This window comes from Lissotriton vulgaris, chromosome 1_1 (genome assembly GCF_964263255.1).
Source record: "Lissotriton vulgaris chromosome 1_1, aLisVul1.2, whole genome shotgun sequence".
Lineage (NCBI taxonomy): Eukaryota > Metazoa > Chordata > Amphibia > Caudata > Salamandridae > Lissotriton > Lissotriton vulgaris.
This window is the reverse complement of record NC_141685.1, coordinates 276,147,850-276,168,205: the sequence shown is the minus strand read 5'-3', so window position 1 is coordinate 276,168,205 and position 20,356 is coordinate 276,147,850. Positions and strand designations below refer to the sequence as shown.

Here is a 20,356-nt window from a genome sequence, read left to right as displayed (position 1 = left end):
AAAGCACAAACAAACTTTGAAGACTGACCGAAACTGAGATTTTAATAGGATCAACACAAATCAAGACACTGTACTTGGTGATGCCCAAAGGATAAATATTCGCTGAAATCCCACTTTCATACATTATTTGAGCATTGTATAGTTTTATCAGTAACACTACATGTCCGAGCACAGTTAGTGGCATGTCCGTGGAAGATGTGCTGTCTGTAAATGAATCTGCTATTGCACCATATTTTAGTAATGTATTTGCAACAGTGCGCTCTGCACGCACCACCGGCTACATACCACACCCTACCACTCTCCTGCTGACTTGCATGGCTCATTTGCCACACTGCTCCTTTGTGTCATGTTTGACTTTTTCAAACTCCCGACTGCTGGAGCGACGTAACACAGATGCAAGCACCCCCCCCTTCCCAGACCTATTCCAGCACCACTGGATTCAGCAGAGTTGACTCACACGGCTATCCTTCTATTGTAGAGATAAATGGCTGCAGGACATGTTTACAGGTGCAGAAGTTGATGGTGTACTGGGGTCTTCTTCAGCAGCAGCATTCAACTGTCTCTTTCTTTCCTCTCTTGCTAGGTGTACAGGGTGGATGGTCTCCATATGCTTTTTCATACTACTCATACCGCAAGAGTACTTTTCATCAGAGCTTCTGGACAGCATTCTCTCACAGATAATGCAAGTTACTTTTCTTGCATTCACCTTTTTTTCTCCCTCTTGTACACTAAAAAAAGGCCAAACAATGCTTTTCCTCTGCTGCTGCACCATCTGTTCTTCCTCCTCTACTGCAAGTGGATCAACTACGGCAAAACTAGAAGCCATAGTTGTATTAAAAAAAAAACACACACACACAAAAAAGGTATATCAATATAAAGAAAAGCAAAAAAGAGTTCTTCTTGCTATCAAGGACAAAAAGTAAGGGAAATATCAGAAGGATGGATCCTCCCTCTTTCACAATGAAATTGATTTCACCCAATCAGATTCCTTTTTTCTTTTGCTGACATGAAGTCGCGTAAGGTGTGCGCACTCGTCGCGCACCCTTTGCGCACCCACGAAAATCATATATATCATTATACACTATAAATACAAATTTCTATAAACTTTTAATAAGTATGTTAACAAAACAAAACTGTTCAGTCTACTATCATATTCAAACTTTCTATAGTCATTTTTTCAACTTTAAAAAATACGCCAAAGTCGCGACTTCGGCACAATCTCAGCGCGATCACGTTGCGACTCCGGAAATATGTGCGGGGAGATGTCACGCACATTAAGAGGCTACACCGCATATTTCGTAACTTTACTTTCGTCGAAATTATATTGAAAATAATACTTTTAAAATACTTGTATTAATAAATTTCGACAAACACTTAAAGGAAAACTTTGATTTATAATTAATATAAAGATATTTCATACTTTACAAATTACGCCGAAGTCGCGAACCCAGTGCGACTTATCAGAATGGCTACCGGAATGCGCGCATCCATCGTGTAGGGTGCGCAAAGGGTGTATGACTTCTGTATAATATATATTTAAAAAAAGAATGAATATAGTTTTCCTAACTAAAAGTTATTCACAATTTAAATATATATATATATGTCATGTGATCAAGGCTCCGTTGAGCCGAAACGTCGGTGACTCTTTCTGCTAAATAAAACTTTGTGAAGTACCTCGAGGTCCGTGTCCGGAGTCTGCTTGTTGGCTGTGCGAGCTGCGCGAGCTGGTGGTCGAACGGAGTTCAGGATATATATATATATATATATATATATATATATATATATATATATATATATATAATTTTAAAAAACAGGATTGAGGTACATTAGACTTAAACATTTTCATTTAAAAACCTTTGAAATTCACTGAAAAAAAACATAGATTTCAAGCATGTTATAGTTAGAAATTAGCATTTAAAAAACCATAGAAATTTAGTGAAAAAAACCATAGGTTTCAGAAACGTTATAGTTAGTTGGACATTTCACTCGTACAAAACCATAGAAATTCCGGCTTTATAGTTAGTTCAGCTAACTATAATTCGCGCCCCCGCAATACACTGCTGATGACGTCACCTTTTACATCATTCATGGGTCAGACCTCACTTGGTGTACTGTGCCCCCTTCATGGGTCAGACCTCACCGGGAGCACTTTACCCGCTACATGAGTCAGACCTCACCTGAAATAGAGTGCAGCCACTCGAGGAATGTAAGTCGTGAGTTCCAGTGCAGGTCAAAGACTAGGACAAGATGGCTGCTACCTGCACCACCATCAGGGGGGATTGGCTATCCACATATGCCTCCTGTGCCCCATTGCTCGGGTGGGGGAGGGCGGTAAAATATCAGGTGGCCTAGGGTGGCAACAGGCCTGTGTCTGTATCCGACCTGCGACCCCTGCCCCACCAGCCTCTCACCAGGCCCTCCCTCCTCCCCTCTGGCTCCAGGGCTGTCAGTGAGAAACACTCTCACTCCCTCCGAGAGTCGAGAGTGCGTGGGCAGTTGTTTGTCACTCTCTGTTGTGACTTTAGTCACTCTGATGTGTGGTATGTGTTTTACCTATTACAGTAAATTGGCGTTGATTGTCTCTCAGACGCCTCTGTCTTCGCTGAACGCTGTATTTCCTGTGCTTGAATCCGAAACTAGGCCGCTGGAGGCCTTCAGAGATGCCACGCAGGGAAAGAAGCGTGCGCTGCCGAACTGGAACATGTCATTGCGCTGTCAGGAGTGTGCATGTTAATGTAGGGAAAATGACGTGTTTGGGTTTCCTTACTCACTCACGATATCTCCCCTGTTTTCTGATTTTCTGGTTTCTTAATTACTCTCACCCTGTGATACTCAAATGTGGACTATTAACCTGCAGACGCGTTTCACCTTAGTGCATCAGATTATAAACGTGTATTGCAGTTTTTTTTAAGGGACAGTTTTCTAACATGAATTTAGAAACATTCATGCCCCACACCCCCTGACAACAATGCCAATACACAAAGTGAAATAAAAAAATTGCCCAGGATTATACAGTTTGGTCAAGTGCGGAAGCTGGGATTGATCCCAGGTGCAATTCAACCACTAGATGTGTATGCGTTGCTTCCCCTATGCCTACCTTACATCTCCCATGCCCCTGACCGCCACCATGCTGGTATCAATGCGGCCATCGGTCACACCACTGATTACATTTTTAGAAAATGTTTGGAGTACCCATGCTCTCTACTAACCTCATAACGGCTATGGAACGTCCAGCTCCAGTGCTGGACGTTCCATTGCAGCTATGAGGTTTGAACGTTCAATGGCCGACGGCAGCACTCCTGAGGTAGTGGTGCCGTCGACCGCCGAACGTTCGAAGCACTTAAGAGGTTAAAGATGTACGTTAGGGTCTTGGACAAGCCCGAGTTCTGCTGACAGAGGGCAGTAGGGTTCATCAAACTCCAACCTGTTGTAGGTAGCCAAGTTAGGTCTACCATGTTTAATTTGGGTGCCACATTATTCACTGCACCCTCCTCATACGTCACCAATAGATAGACAGAAAATGATGGTTGCTGAGGTCTACCTGGAGTTGTAAAGAGCTTACTGCTGCCAAGTGGTGGTTGTTGTCGTGTCCTTGTAGTGGGCGCCGGGCAGCACATCAAACGCAGGACACAGGTTGGTTATACAATGCTTCATTTATTACATTATCTTGTAGCTGGTTACATGCACGCCTGTCTCCGTATCCGTCCTGGTCAGTCTGATGATCTTCCTGTCCCCTAACTGGATGTGGTGTCCGGTGACCTGGTCACCTCCCTCATGACCCACAGGGTCCCAGTGTCCTCCAGTCCTTATCTGTCAGGTCACGACAGTTGTCAGACACATTGTAAGATTCACTTCTTAGACAATGTACTTTTTTCCTGATCTGAGCTTCCATCTGTTGGCTACTCCAAGTCTTTGCTGGCCCAATCGGTGGGCTACTCACAACTGCTGCGGCTAATCGGGGTTTCACAATTGTGTCCCTTATAATCACTGGACCAGGAAACAATCTGGATGTAAATATGTTATCCCGTGGGGTCACCTGTTTGACTGTACTGCCAGGCAAGCACCACACAGAATCTTGGATTTCAAAGTATTCAGGTTCTTGCAGGAAGAAAAGAACTGTTAGCTGTGTTTTACAACTGATAAGAAAGGGACATCATATTATAGAGCTACCTAGCCAGCTTTGTAATTTTTACTACTCCAGTTACTGAATCTTTTAGAAGACATTATCGTCATAGGAAGTAGGACAACTCTCATTTTATGTCTAATTTCAGAATCTACTCTATTTATTATTGTTTTTTGCCTTCTCTAAGCCTGAGACAGTAACTTACACACTTTGCATGTGGGTTCTTGCTGTATCTCTGTATTTTTGTGTCTTGTGTTTCATCCACAAGTTTTCACTGTTTGGACGGTGATAACAAACTTTTGTTGGAGTAAATTTAGTTGATCTTCTATGGCTCACAGGCTTCCGAAGAAAGCTTTGGCTAAAGAACCAGAAACAGAGAGTTTTGGGGGTATTTAATCATGTTGTAGGGGACTTCATAATCATTTTTTGTTTTGGACAAGATAAACACAGTTTACTGGGAGAAATCTCTCAGCTAAAGGAAGAGCACCTTTCAAAAAAGGGGAGGGTTTTGCTTGAAAGGGGAAGGATTTTGTTAAAAAGGAGCGGGAACCTAGGCATGGACGCCGGTTGGACGTCTAGAGATCTAGGTCAAATGGTCAGGGTGTGTGTTTGCACGTGGAGCTTAACTGTTAAGGGGTGGGGCCCTGGTGAAAGCGAATGTAATCAATGGACTGGAATACTGTCTGATTGGGAGATAACCTGAATTGGGGCGATACTAACCAAAAGTCAGGAATCCTGGGTGAAGGAGGCGCATCATTATTGAAGGGCAGCTGTATGGCTGAATGGGAATGATCTTGGCCAAGGGCAGGAATCCTGGTCAAAGAGAAGGAGTTGTGGTGAAACAAGGGGAATCATTGATTCTGATTGATTGGAAGGCAGCAATGCTTGTTAAGTCAGCAGGAATCCTCATTGATGGGTGAAAATCACAATGTATCCTGCTGATGAGAGCAACCCTGTTTAAAGGACAAGATTCTTAGTCAAAGAGCAGGAATACTGATAGAATAGGAGGAATCATTGTTAAAGGGGAGAAATCGTGATTGAAAGGTGAGGGGAGAGGATGTGGCCTAACAGCTAGAGCGGTTGACTTCAAATCTGGGGAACCGGGCTCGAGTCTCGGCAAGGACGCTCAACATCCTGTGATTCTGAGCAAATCACGTAATCTCCCCGTGCCTAACAAAAATGAATGTGTCCTCATGTAACACAACTGGTGCTTGTGTAAAGCGATCTGATACCTGATACCTTCGGGTCAAGTTTGCGCTATATAAAACTCCGTTAAATAGGGTGGGAATCGTGATTTTAGGGTGGGAATCATGATTGTAGGGTGGGAATCATGATTGAAGGGTGGGAATCATGATTGAAGGGTGGGAATCATGATTGAAGGGCGGTAATCATGATTGAAGGGTGGAAATCATGATTGAAGGGCGGGACTCTGGATTGAAGGGTGGGAATCTGGATTGAAGGGTGGGAATCATGATTGAAGGGTGGGAATCATGATTGAAGGGTGGGAATCATGATTGAAGGGTGGGAATCATGATTGAAGGGCAGGAATCATGATTGAAGGGCGGGAATCATGATTGTAGGGTGGGAATCATGATTGAAGGGTGGGAATCATGATTGAAGTGCGGGAATCATGATTGAAGGGTGGAAATCTGGATTGAAGGGCGGGACTCTGGATTGAAGGGCGGGACTCTGGATTGAAGGGCGGGACTCTGGATTGAAGGGCGGGACTCTGGATTGAAGGGCGGGACTCTGGATTGAAGAGCGGGACTCTGGATTGAAGGGCGAGACATCTGGATTGAAGGGGGTTATGTGGATTGAAGGGGTGGGGAATCTGGATTGAAGGGCGGGAATCTGGATTAAAGGGCAAGACTCTGGATTGAAGGGCGGGACTCTGGATTGAAGGGCGGGACTCTGGATTGAAGGGCGGGACTCTGGATTGAAGGGCGGGACTCTGGATTGAAGGGCGGGACTCTGGATTGAAGGGCGAGAATCTGGATTGAAGGGCGGGAATCTGGATTGAAGGCCGGGAATCTGGATTGAAGGGCGGGAATCTGGATTGAAGGGCGGGAATCTGGATTGAAGGGCGGGAATCTGGATTGAAGGGCGGGAATCTGGATTGAAGGGCGGGAATCTGGATTGAAGGGCGGGAATCTGGATTGAAGGGCGGGAATCTGGATTGAAGGGCGGGAATCTGGATTGAACAGCGGGAATCTGGATTGAACAGCGGGAATCTGGATTGAACAGCGGGAATTCAGAATGAAGGGCGGGAATACTGATTGACGGGTGGGAATCCTGATTGAAGAGTGGGAATCTTGATTGAAGGGCAGGGTTAAAGAGCAGAAATAGTGACCGAACGGAAGGGATCATTGTAGAAGGAGTGCGATCCTGAGCACTAATTTTGGATAAAAGTTAATAGCAGGAAACTGTCATAGAGAGAGAATCTGATGAAGCTGAAATTCCTGTTGTTGGTGCAGTTTTTTTAGTCTTGTTCTCTAATGCCTTTCCTTCTCCTTCCTTCTGCTTGTCTAGTGATGTGACGTTCATTGTAGGAAAAGAGAGGCGTGAACTCTACGGTCACCGCTGCGTCCTTGCATGTCGCTGTCGCGTCTTCCATGAGATGTTCCTGGAGCAGCAATTGTTGGCGGACTCCTCCCAGCAGCGACAGCCCATTGTTCTCAGCGATGTGCAACCTGAGGTATTCCTGGCGGTGATGGAGTTCCTGTACACGAACTGTGTGACCTTGCACAGCTGTATCGTAAGTGTCGCGTCACCATACATTTCAGATCAAATAAATGTTTTCCATTTTTTCGTTGAAAGTTTGTAATCGCTGTATGTGTGAGCAATTGGCTAAAAGTAGATTTGCTCTAAATTGGGTGACCAAATTTTTACAACCGAAAACCAGAACATATCTCAGAGGTAGGACTTGAATGTGGAAGTGGACTTAAGCGACAGAATGACTCAAATGACAGTGTCCACCAACATAGAAAACGGACTAAGATAAAATAGAGGTCCCAAGATTACTTTTTTGGTAACGAGAATAGAGAGATTAAAAATAAATCTGAGTGTGACGCAAAGACACGTTATGAGTTTTAAAATGGCTCCATCTAGAGTCAGTGCCTGTCTGGAATTTGAGTGTTGTGGCACAACTGTGGTTCAGGCACAGTGATCAGAGTTTGACCCAGAAGAACACTCAGTTGCATTTCCTCAGATTCCACTCCCTGAAAGGGAGCCAGTCTCCTGGATCACCAAGAGGTGGCAGAACCAAACTGTGGCGCTCCAGAGGACTCTATCATAATAATATATAGAAGCGCTTGATAATTAAGTTTTTCTGTTTCGTAGCACTGAAAACAACAGGAGTTATTATTCCAACACAGTTTATTGACCTTGTAAGGATGAAAGGCTGAGTTCCCCTCCTGGGATTTGAACCTGTAGCCTGTGGGTTGCATACCTTCAGAGAGCTCTTAACTCGCTGAGCTATCACACTACTGAAAGCAAGTCCCTGGGTCTGTGAGTGGTAAGGGGTAATGGGGGGGAGGGGCCTTTTAGCTCAACATGGACCTGCTGAGCACAGGTACTCAAGAGGGATGTCACCTTTTGGAGTCACTGAAGGAGTGCCTGCTCTTTGTTGAACAGCCCGAGGATGCCGCACATGCGTGAGATGCCAGGATGACTGTGCGAACATTGTCTGTGTGGAGGGGGGCGTGTGTCAATGTTCACATTCTTGAAATATTCGAGAGGTTATGGAAGGGTCAGTAGGAACCATGGTTTGTCAATGGACAGTCATATGTGAGACGTTAGAACCGTGCCGCTCACAGTGTGGTTTTGCCAGTTACGGTGCATCCATGCCATTTACACAATATCCATGCCATTACCAGAGTAGCAATCAATGCCTAAAAAAACTGTTTACACATTTTCGCGCCATTAAAAACAACAGAAACAGTGTTTTTCTGGTGTTTATGGAATGTTTGACTTTTATTATTGCTTGCTTTTTGCACTGATACCGCATGTGTATAGACAGTGTACATACAGGGTAAATGAGGTCCAAATACATTTTTACGAGGAAATCTTATTGTAGTACACGATACAATACTTCTTTAGTTAGTCTTTGGTTATGTGCGCTTGCTCTTTCCTTCCCAGGTAAACTTTTATCTGTGAAAAGGCCCTCTCAAATTGGCATTTGAGAAGGGCAATGCCAAAACAGCCATTACACAATTTTCTATTTATGGCCACAGACATAGCTTTCCATGCCAATACTGATGCACCTGAAGGTTGTGATTCTCTGGAACAAGTTCTTCAACATATGCATTGAACTTGGCGCATATGCCCTCAGTTATTGAATCGGTCACAAAATGAAGCAGTACTTTTCAAAGTCCTGAGAAAATTCCCTTTTACGGAAGGGATCTAGAACTTGTGCAGAGTACCTCAGTGAGGTTTCATTGACATCAAATGACATGGTTGGTGAAGGGACATTTCTATGCATAACTGCAAGCCATTTCTCATGCACTGAGCCCTAAGTTTCAAGATAAAAAAAATAAATAAAAAAAAGTCGCATTTTAATATATCAGTGTCACCGAGCAGCGATCAATCTTCATAGACTGCGCTTTAGCTCTAGTGGCCAATTTCTTAAAATTGTTGGGTATTATGAGTTTTAGTTGTTAAATGTTAGTATATCAAACTCTCTGGCTCCTTTATCAAGTGTTATGGTTGTCTATTACATAAATGTTTTAATTTTTAAAGTGCAATATAAATCGAGAATAGGTGTCGGTCAATTTTTCCAATTAACTGTGGTAAAATACGTTTTGAAATTTTTTAACCTTAATGTACAGATTTGAGGATTTACTGTGAAATGCTTTTAAGGATATTTATCTTTTATCCAAATAAAGATTTCTCTTTCTTCTTCTTCTCATGCACTGTGAAATAATATTTCCTGAATTGCTCCTCAACATGGAACATGTTGCAGTGCCAAAGTCACTAAAAGTATCGCCCAGCCTACTCTCAAGGACATGTTTAACATCTACACCAATTATGCTGAACACTTGATAGACAAGGGTGTTTACAGACTTTAGTTTTTTGATTATGTCCACTACAGCAGTCATGTTTTCCTGTAGAAATCTAAGAATGCAGTAGTGTGTACTTTTTTCACATCACTGTCAATATGCGAGCAAAAATCCTCACATTTCTTGCCTTTGACATCATCGCTAAGCAAAAATTCTGTAAACGGTTGCCACATGGATAATATAGCATTCACAACCTCTAGGACTGAGAACTACCGGCTAAATTACACAGTTGAGATGACTCTTTCTTTGATGCCACACAAAACGCTAAATGAGAAATATTTGCATTTTTAGTTCCCCCCGCTTAACGAAACAGTGCATCAAAATGGACTACAAAGTCAATAGCATTGTTCATTAACTTTGAAGATTGTAAAGTTTTCAGTATGCCATCTAGCAAGTGGCAAGGATCTCTTACAGGAAATCTCAGGTATTGATTTTGACATGTCATCACACAACTTTTTCATATACATAGCTGAATTACTGCAAATACAAACAATATCACTCCAATCTTTGTTGAGCTTGGTAAGAACTTTTTGCAGCAGCATTCCGAGTGATACTGCGTTCCATGTTTTCCAAACGTCTGGTGTCATGTTTTTACTACTAACCCAGATGCTTGGTGACAGCACTCTTTTCACATATACCTATCACTACACCTTGCATTGAATGTTTAAGTCCTCGAGTGTTTGGAAATTCACCTACTATCAATACTGACTCGCCAGAAAAGGGGGCTAATGTATCAAAGGGTTTCACTCATTCTCTGTCTGTGGGTAAATGTAATGGTACATATTGGGAAAGATTCTTATGAAACCAGCCATTTTACCTATCAGTGAAAGAATCACACATAGCCAAAATATCAAATATGATTTTGATATTTCCTGGTTCTCTACAGTTTTTAAAATAATTAAATAATACATAAAACATGACACGCTTATAACCCGTGTCTTTAGACCTGAGGCCCCAAAACTGGAAAAAAAGCAAAAGGAAGAATAAACAATATTTTAGTGACATCCCTAAACAATAGTCAGGCAGAATAATGTTAGCCTAGTCTTTCTTGCTGCTGCCTTGTATAACAAAGTTATATTGTATTGGCTACTTCAGAAAGATATACAAGCACTTGCAATGTAATAGGTCTCGCATTTACGCACGTTTTAGCTATTGGCATTGTAAATGTCATTGCCTTTTATTTACATAGATAAAAGGCATTGTCATTTATAATGCTAATAGCTTAAACTCTCACAAATGCAAGACCTATTGCATTGCAAATGCTTGTTATCAAAGCAACAGTGGGAAACTTTTATCTCCCGTCATTGCTACATCTTAGCAGTGTATAACCAGATTTCGAATTGTGGTCTCAGTAATATATACATAATACACCAATAATCAAAGGATTTTGGGTCTCTAAATACCCAGTACAAGCTGTCATTATCTACCTGCTAATTAGTCTGTTCTGAACATTCTCTTCTTCCAGGTGCATCTCCTATAGGAGGAAATTACCCTGAAGAGTGAAGAGGGGCATGCTCAGTAATTTTGTTTCTTTGTGAAAGAGTCATGAGCCATCTCCCATTTGCTTATAGGTGCAATGCAAAGAAGTTACAGTATCTAAAGATAGGGTCTTTAGAATCCTGCTACTATAGAGATGCTTTATAGGACTGCTTTCAGGTGCAAGAGTGGCTCCGACTGACGCATTGACATGTTGATGCAGCGCTTGGGCATAGTGGGGTTAAGAAATGTTTAAGAAATAAGCATTTGTTCGCAATCACAGTGGCAGGTAATGAGTTAGCTAGGTGGTGGTACGATTCTGTTTGACAGTGGTCAGATTAGTTGAACACCACCAGTGGAGGTGCAGAGATGTGGAGGATAATGTCAAATGGGGCAGATGGTATTCCAACATAAAAAGCTTCAAGATAGTACCTGAGTGGTCACGTTTGAGAAATCGGGAGAACTCAATGATTAACTCCCAGATTTCTTGTGGTAAGTAAGGTGGAGCCTATGAAGTGATATATCTGATGCTAGCCTTACCTCCTAGGTAAGGCTAGAGTCAGATATATCCTAGGTTAATATTTCCTAGGTTCCACAGGTCAAATAGAAATGTGAGCTGAAATTGACAGGCCTGGGAGGAGGAGCTACGACGGCACACAAGATGGCTGCTTAAGTTCCCGGCTCCGCCGACCTCCGTATGCCGCCACAAGATCCTGTACGATATCCTGATCTTACACCCAGCCTCTGCCTGGATGAAGTGTTCCTAATCCCAGCGGTGAAATCCCCAAGCTTTTATCTGTTGATTTCACGGACTTACACCGAGTTAAAGATCGTGGCCTTTTCCAGCAGTGAAGCCGGGGCCTCGAGTGATTGCATGGCCAGGTTGCAGTGCAACAACATCGGCCGAGAGACCCTGGCAGGGTCCGGTCCATCGTAGTGGAGACTTTGTCTATGCCCGAATTTGGTGGTGACTGTTTCCTTGCCCAGCGTTGAGAGAGAGGTGACCTGCTGCTGCTGATTGTGTGTGGGAATCCCCGTTCCGCGGACCCGGTATAGATTCCTGCCGGGGTTTGGCGATTTGGGACCCCGGAATGCGGTGCTGTACCGGGTTTTCCCGGCTGTGGATAACTACGGGTCGCCGTCCACGCTTGCCCTCTCATTATCCTGTTCGTCCCCCTGAAAAAGCCGGATTTACCCGGGGAGTCGATTGTGCCTGCTATCGGACTTGACAGCATGGATCGAACGGCGTCAGGGCTAACGCTGAGATCAATTTTGGCAGAACTTTGGGCGTTTCATGCACAAGTGGATGTGTTCATGACTAAAATGGATGCAAGTCTGACTGGGATTCTGTTCGAGGTACCGGACCCTGCCCCACGGTTGAACCATTTTGACTTCGTGCGAGGACCCCGTATGGGATCGTGAATGGATGTTAATATCGAATCCAACGTATGGCGCCCTGGAAGATGGTGTCCCCGAGACCATGAGTGTATCACCGTACTTTTCATCATCGTTGACTTTGGAGGTATCGAATGGCGTTCCTCCCCCGGAACCCTGTGTTGTAAACTCTTCCCTCATCTTGTGGTTTTATCCCCCGTTTCTGGACGTTCCACGGTTCCGATCATTTCAATAATATAAAAAGACGACCTTTATTATATCCTGTGACCTATTAATCCGTTTTAATACAAGACCCATCCTGAATCGCTGCCGGACCTCAGGGTTGTCGGCTGAAGAGCTGTGTTGTGTTATGATAAATCGAGTTTTACTTCTGTTTAGCGGCCGGCCCAAGCGGTTGTAGGCCCATACTTGTATGTTATGAATGCTGCAATAAAGGTTTTTCAAAAAAAAAGAAAAAAATAATTGACAGGCCTAAAGCGGCTCTGGAAGTTTGTAAACATTCACACTCTCGTAGTATGAGACAGGATCATTGTTCATGTTACTGATTCAAGAGTCCGACATCCATCTGGGTTAAATTTAGTTTACCGGATTTGTATGTTCAAAATTGGCTACTTACTGGCAGAAGCTCAATATCACACAGGTAAGAGAGTTACCAACGAGCAGAGTCTTCAGTTCTTTGTCCGTGTGATTTGCAGCCTTGGGTCACAGAGACTCGATTAAATGCTGTTAAAGAGATGTCCCAGGGTGCGGAGTCTGCTTATGCCGTGCTTAGTCTTAAAATTGGAAACAAAAATAACAAGCGCAGTACCCCAAAAGCGGGCGCCGCGCTCAGTGTTACAGTTTATAAAAATAAATAAATAAACCAAGCGCGGTGTCCCTGAAGCGGGCGCCGTGCTCGGTTTTGTGCACTAGGACTAACTAGGAGGACAGGGGAGGGAGGGAAAGTGAAAGCGCGCCATGCGCCCGCTGTGTTCAAACACCAGCCCTACGCGGGTACAGGAGATGTGAACGCGTACGGAGTGCACATCTCCTGTCTGTACGCGTGCACATCTCCTGTCCCCCTTCGGCAGAGAAACCAATGACAATAGGTCTCGCCAAGGCAAGCAGCGCATGCGCTGCATCGCTAGGCGAGACCTACAAATTACTCATTCCCTCACCTTTTCCTTTCTTTGGATGGCGATTAATTTGTGGTTGCGAAGGTGTTTTTTCAGTGTTTATATGCTTACACTGGTGATGGCTATTTTCCTTTCGGTGGGGTTATATCAGTTATTATAGGATTAAAACTAAAACAGGAAAGCCTAAATATAATCAATAATATTCACCCGTAGACCAAAATCAATTGTCATTAAGCACTGAGATAACTTCTATTAAACAGCATGTAGTCATATTATCAGTGTATTATTAATAGGTAAAATCGTATAATAGCGAGTTTAAAAGGATGAGCCATTAAAGGGGAAGTGCTCACTTCAGTGTGTGATAAAATGGTGAATAGTATAACCTATAGACGAAAAACCAATCAAGATGGCAAAAGGAGGCAAATTATGATCTCAATATTTATGGTGTCTGCGGCTGGTATAGTCACAAAGTTTCAGCTTGCACATCAGGTCGTCATTAGGATGAATGGAGAATGAAGCATGAGTACATAGTGATGGAGTACAGGGATTTAGTATACTTACTAAAGGCAGGCGTCTCTCAATCACCAAACAGCTCAAATTTGACACAGGACCTTTGTTGGTGTTGTTTAACTTTGCCTGAAGAGAGCTCCAGAGTTTTTTGCAACTTACAGGGAAAAAGAGGCAAACCTTGCTTCTGGTCTGTTCTATCTGAACTGTGTGAAGCACTGGAAAAGACAATCATGATACAGCTCTGTGTTTCTTTTTCTAAGGAAAATGACAGTCTGGAACAGAGTGTTGATTCCTGTGGATATCTTCTGAGCGTTACTTGGATGAAAGTTGAGCGTTTGCCCTAATTGACCCAATGGGTAAAGAACAGTTTATTGAAAGATGAGTCTGGGAAATCAAAGCCAGTGGAATGCGAAGATTGCTTAGTTTAGGTTTATCGTACAGTTAGTTAAAACCTTTACCAAAGCATTTCTCATTTAAAAAAGAAAAAAAAGCGTAAAATACTTTTTAATATCATGAAATGAGCCACCGAAACCCCCAAAAGATTACATAGAATAGAGTTAGGATCCTCAATGTAAATCAAGACAATTTTTAAAAATTGACATTGAGAGCGGTGGATAACACAAGAAAATTGGCCTCTAGGCTCCAAAGTCAACAGGTCAGGGTGTCCATGATAATCTGGTGCTAATAGCACCGGTAAGTGTTCATTGTTGATCAGTTCAAGATAGACACAAGTTAGCCCCAGAATACGCCGTCAGGTGAGTCAAAGCTTTCTGTAATGCATTAATTTATTTTTGCCACAGTGGTAAATGTGAGGAAATGAAGGGGCAGGAGCAGCAGCCAAATGGCCCCAGTGATTCTAGTGTTGGATTCCACATAGTGATCGTATTTAGGCAAACAAACTGAAAGGGCTAAGTACAAGGTGTGTGTCATTGTGGACATTGGTGGGTCCCAAAGGTGCTTCAGAAAAGTTAAGTAGCTCCTGTGCAATGCAGTGACCTGAGCAGGCCCAAGCTGGTGATTGCAGTCTGTTCATGTTGCAGCAGCAACCGGGTAGTATCCTTGAAGCAAGTTTAGTAAGGACCCGGCTCCAAGTCGTTGGTAGTACAAGTGGGCTCCAATTTCGCCACTGCCACCTGGAGGAATTTGATTGTTTTAACATTTATGGTAGGGTTCACTGGATTCAGACAGGCAGTTACAGTCTGACAGCGAACTCCAACATAAATAACCTCTTTATGAAGGAATTGTTTTCTCGGATGAAGCAGCATGGAGCGACCAGGCTGCAAAGACGGCACATTGCGATTTGAGTTGCCGCTGTTCGCCATTCCAGGCATCGGCCCCCTATATTTATTCCCTCAGTCTTAGTGCTACACATCTGACTTTGAGCCACATCAGATAAGTGCAAGCAATGTATTGCTTCTGGATCCAAGGGGTATAAGAGTTAATCATTGCCCAGACATGTAAATGCCTGCTCAGCATTGCCAGGTCACCAATCCTTGATAGTCTTTTTACTGTGGTCACCACTGGTTTTTTAAATGCAGATTCTTAAAAAATGTTTTTCCACAACTTCTGTGAGCGAGAGGTCTTTTAGCTTATCTTGAAGATGGCACTTCAGGGAGGATCCTGAGCTACCTAAATCTCGCCAAAGTAGGCTGTTCATGGAATCTGGCGGGGCGAGTCTAAGCCTGTGGCAGAAAGTTAAAAACACAATGCTAAGATTGTTGATGAGATGCGGTTATGTAGATGAACATGTAGATGCCGTCTTACAGCATTCTTTGTAGTCATGGCAGCAGGGAAAACATGTCCCTGCAATAGTGTAATTTTGCATAGTCAAGTCATTACAGAATGAAAGAAGTGGTAGCTGGAAGCATTTGCGGAAATCTTAGGTGCAAGAAAATTTTCTGTAGAGTTGGCCTAGTTGTAGAATGCATTTTTTGTTACTTGGTTTATTTGGGGAACTAGAGACAGACTGAACTCCATTATCACTCCCAGGTTTTAAGGTGCGTTGGTTGAAGACTAGGTGACTGAGGTCTGGACCACAGGTGTCAAGTTCATTTGGTTTTTCAATTTTGCTAAGGATCTTAAAGAGTTACTTTACTGATCATTTGGCATTCTTGGGTCGTTTAGGGAGTGCAGCATTTTTGTTTTCTTGATGAAGGATTTGTAGATCCTGATCAGTTGATGAAGATTAATTTTGGCATATGATTTGATCTATTTCCTCCAGTGGTGTTGAAGTTTGTTGTTTTCTTCTTTCATATTCATTATCCCATCACAGCTTATACCAGCATTTAGCATACATTGATGATTTGAGAGCGATGAGTTTGTCGACGGCTTAAGAGAGTCGATTCTATAGTTCACTGCATTCACAGAGAAGAGAATTCAGTTTAGAGAGGTCAAGTTTGTTCCAGTGGTTGAAGGTGGCTGACGTTGCTGTTGTAGTTGCTTATAGTCTTGTGGGAGCTTGGCAGTGAAGGAGATGAGATGGTGATTGCCGCAAAAGATAGATTGGTTCCCACCTAGGTGTGGCTGGTTTTTGTTTGTAAAACAATGTAGACATTGGCCTGGCGATGCTTCTTTATGTACTGGGCATCAGGCAGTATGTAGAGCACCATTTAGCAAGGCCAGTATTCACTTTGTTGTAGAAAATATAGCACCACAGAGAGGTTAGAGGGCACGTTCGATGTTGCCTTAGCACAGTACTCTATATCTGGAAACCCTCACTGCTTGTCGGGCTTCCTGTGGTGTGTAGGAATAAAAATTTCCAAGCTAATGTGAAGGAAAGTTTCAATTCTATTAAGGACATGGAGGCGAGGATTAGGCTGTACTCTGTTCACTTTATTAATAATCATTTTTCTCCAGCAGCCATTTTTCATAAGATTATTCAAGCACAAAACTTCAACTCCCATGAACACTTGGGAAAAAAAGATAGAAATAGTCCATCCAAACATGGCACAAAACACAGAACCCCATTTAGTTGGGGCTTGCAGGTTTTCAAATTCATGTGCCTTTCTTTCGGACTATCATCAGCCCCTTGGTGCTTCACTAAACTGATGAAACCAGTTGTTGAACGTCAGCAAGCTCTCTGGGTGCGATTTATCATCTACCTTGAAGACATTCTGATCATGGACCAATGTCCACGATACCAAGCACTGAACGTATAAATGGCGGTGGATCTTCAAGAATCCCTGGGTTTTATCATCAACATGGAGAAGTCTGCGTTGGTTCCATCCCAATCAGTAGCATTTCTGGGATTCCTGATAAACTCGACAGAGGCAACCTTCAGCCTGCCGAAGCAGAAGCTATCAAAAATCAAACACAAACTCCAAAGGACTGTTTCAAAATCCCACATTTCCCTTTGGGTCTTGGCATGGATTGTAGGCCTCCTTTCGTCGTCCATTCAGGCGATTTTCCCGGGCCCGCTCCATTACCGGGCGATGCAACTCTTGAAAATAGACCAACTCCGTAAAGGTCTCTCTTATTTACAATTGATTCCGCTCTCGGTTGAGGCGGAAGAGGAGATCAGTTGGTGGTTGACTCACATGGAGTCCTGGAAAGACAGGGTGATCGTCAGATACCAACCCGCTCGGTAATCGAATCAGATGCCAGCGGTTCAGGGTGGGGCGCACTCTGTGGGGAATTCACCGGTGGAAAATGGTCCTCCACAGAGCGGTTGTTACACATCAATTGCCTGGAACTAATGGCAAGCTCCTTTGCCCTTCAGTGTTAGGCCAAAGAGAGGGTCAAATGATCGGTCCTGCTGAAAATGGACGTGGCAGCGATCCGTTATGTCAATAACCTAGGGGGCAAGTAGTCCAAGACCTTGTCGGAACTCGCCCATACCCTTTGGAAATATTGTTTGGTCAACCAGATTTCTCTGGCAGCGAATCATCTCCCAAGCTGCGTCAATGAAGTGGTGGATTGGCACTCTCGTCACTGGAAGGATACCAGCCTCTGGAGGTTGGACCCTCATCTCTTTCGACAACTTCTGACTCCATGGACCTCTTTGCCTCTCGTATGGATTTCCAACTCGAACGGTATTGCAGTTGGAGACTGGATCCCCACGTGGCGGACACAGACGCCTTTCTCCACGATTGGAGCGAGCCTACGCCTTCCCACCCGTCGCGATGATAATGCACTTCATGGCTCAAACACAGAGACAGGAGGCGGATCTGATAGTGGTTACCCTGATCTGGAGATAGCAAGCGTGGTTTCCAGCAATGGTGGAACTTTCTTGGAATTTTCCAATCCCTCTGCCCCTGTCTCCTGAGCTTATTAGGGATCCCCAGAACAATCCTCACCTGCTGGTCCTAGCGGGATATCTCCGCCTCATGGCTTGGAGGGTTACCGCCACGTTGGGAAGTCCAGGGTCTTTCATGAAAGGCTTCCTCCTGGTCCAGATGGACAGGTTGGTGTATTGAACAATAAGTGGATCCCATGGGGCAGACGTTACCCATGTCTTGAACTTCCTGGCGAATTTGGTCTCGCAGGGTTTTGCTTATCGGTCATTGAATACCTTCAGATCAGTAATTTATGTGGGCTACCTACCCTTCGACATCACCTGATTGGAGAGCAAACGCTGATCTGTAGGTTATTGAGAGGCATCAGGCTCTTAGTGCCCCCAGAACCAAGATATTCTGCATTTTGGGGTGTTAACAAGTTCCTTTCTTTGTTTAAATCGTGGCCTTCGAAGAAATATCTCTCTAGGAAACAACTGCCTGCGAAGTTGGCGATGCTTGATATCTTGTCGCCGAGTCTTAGTTGTATGAGCCTTAGATATTACAGGTAGAGTTTGCACCCCGGACGGGGGGACTTTTCCATATTTCTTGACGAACAAAATGTAATTCTAAATTGGTGTATACCCTGCCTTTCTGAAGATTCCAAAGTTATATGTATATGTAGTATGGGCACTTCAGAGGTATGAAATGGTTACAGACGAGATTCATCCACATGGTCAAAGACAACTGCTGATTGCCCTCCCAAAACCCAACAGAGCGGTTTCTTCCACTACGATTGCCAGGTGCGTCAGATGGGTCATGCAGGAAGCAGGGATTGATACATCCCAATTTGGAGCCCATTAAGCGAGAGTGGGGATGGCCTCTAAGGCCTTTTGTCTGGGCGCACAGCTTGAGGATAACCTCAATGCTGCAAACTGGTCTTTGGACTCTACCATTAAGGCTTTCTATTTTAAACCAGTCCCTGAGCTTTAAACCAGCCTAATCCTTGCCTACGTGTTATGACATAGAATAGAAAATGTCCTCGCTAACGTGAAGGAAATTTTCAATTCTATTCAGGACACGAAGGCAAGGATTATCCCACCCTATATCACAAAAGATCACTTTGTCCCACCCTGGGGAAATATGACAGATTGTCATATGTCAAGTATAATAATAAAAGTGATTGTTATGGTATTTTGTTTAACTTGGGGGGGAAAGTAAAATTCCCTTTTAATGCGTATTGTCTGTTAATGCTTCAATGTGTTCTGTGCCATGGTGACAGACATTGTGTATCTTTTGGTCCATAAGGGTTGGAATCTAACAAGCAAGAAAAAGTCAGATGGGGACTGCAGCCTTCACAGGATGAAAGAGGAAGATGGAGTGTCTACAAGGAGCATTATACCTTGTTCTGTGCCGTGATTGGATGGACTATTTCTATCTTTTTTCCCAAGTGTTCATGGGAGTTGTAGTTTTGCGCTTGAATAATCTTATGGAAAATGGCTGCTGGAGAAAAGTGGTTATTAAAAAAGCGGAGAGAGTACAGCCTAATCCTCGCCTCAGGGTCCTGACATAGAATTCCGTTGCATGATGTGTGGCTTTGGGGAAGAGCACAAGAGTGCCCTACCAGCCCAACACAGCCTCCAGCCTTCTTAGCCTACAGTAGCTGCATCCTGCCAAAGGCATTCGGCGTACTGCGATGATCTATACTAGCTCCACTCCTCTTTAGCCTTTATGGAACACCTATGAGACTTTTTTAAATCATTAGGCTGCCCGTCCAACAGTACTCGGACCTAGATAAAAACTGACCTTCATATAACATCTGACCTCATTAAGAGTATCCTACTAGATAGGCAGGACTGGAGGAATAAATTCAAACTAAATCTGTCTAACACAGAATACATCATTTGTAGAAACAATCTCAGTTCCAGCACTGCAAGTAGTATGCTAGCAGAGTTACAAGAAGCAGAACTGTGCTCTACAACTGTTTAGCAACATATCTCTTGGTGTTCTGCTAGATGACAGACTAACACTAGACTCCTGTAGCAAAGCTATTACCAAATCAGCTCTTCATCAGTTAGGATCAATTAAGATGCTTCCTCACAGACTAACCCGAACATGTTGTTCAAGCTCTTGTGATTTCATGTATTGGAGGTCAAATATCTTTACTCACTGGACTCCCCATATTCAGGATAGTTCCATTAAAAGCACACACAGGCACTAGAGAATGACAACTTTGTGACTACTCATTTCCAATTTAAGTGGCTCCTATTACAAGCTTAAATCCACAGGGGCGTATGTTTAGGGTGGGGTGTGACATCCACCCAATATTTTGTGAGTTGGGTATGATGGAATATAGAGTCACGGCTGTGTGTGTTGGGGGCAAAACATGGTATTCAGAAGAGAAAGGCTGCACTTTTTATTCAAGTAAACAAAAGAAATCCAACATTCAAAAGTGAAGGGGAGAGAGTG

The 20,356-nt window shown here is 43.6% G+C and overlaps 1 protein-coding gene across 1 annotated transcript in view; it reads left to right on the top strand.

Moving 5' to 3' along the window:
* BTBD19 (BTB domain containing 19) overlaps positions 1–20,356 on the top strand; it is a 1,094,395-nt gene that overhangs the window by 105,749 nt on the left and 968,290 nt on the right. The window contains exon 2 of the mRNA XM_086952302.1: positions 6,653–6,878. Coding sequence (XP_086808428.1) covers positions 6,653–6,878 — 226 coding nt within the window. The remainder of the gene's footprint in view (positions 1–6,652; positions 6,879–20,356) is intronic.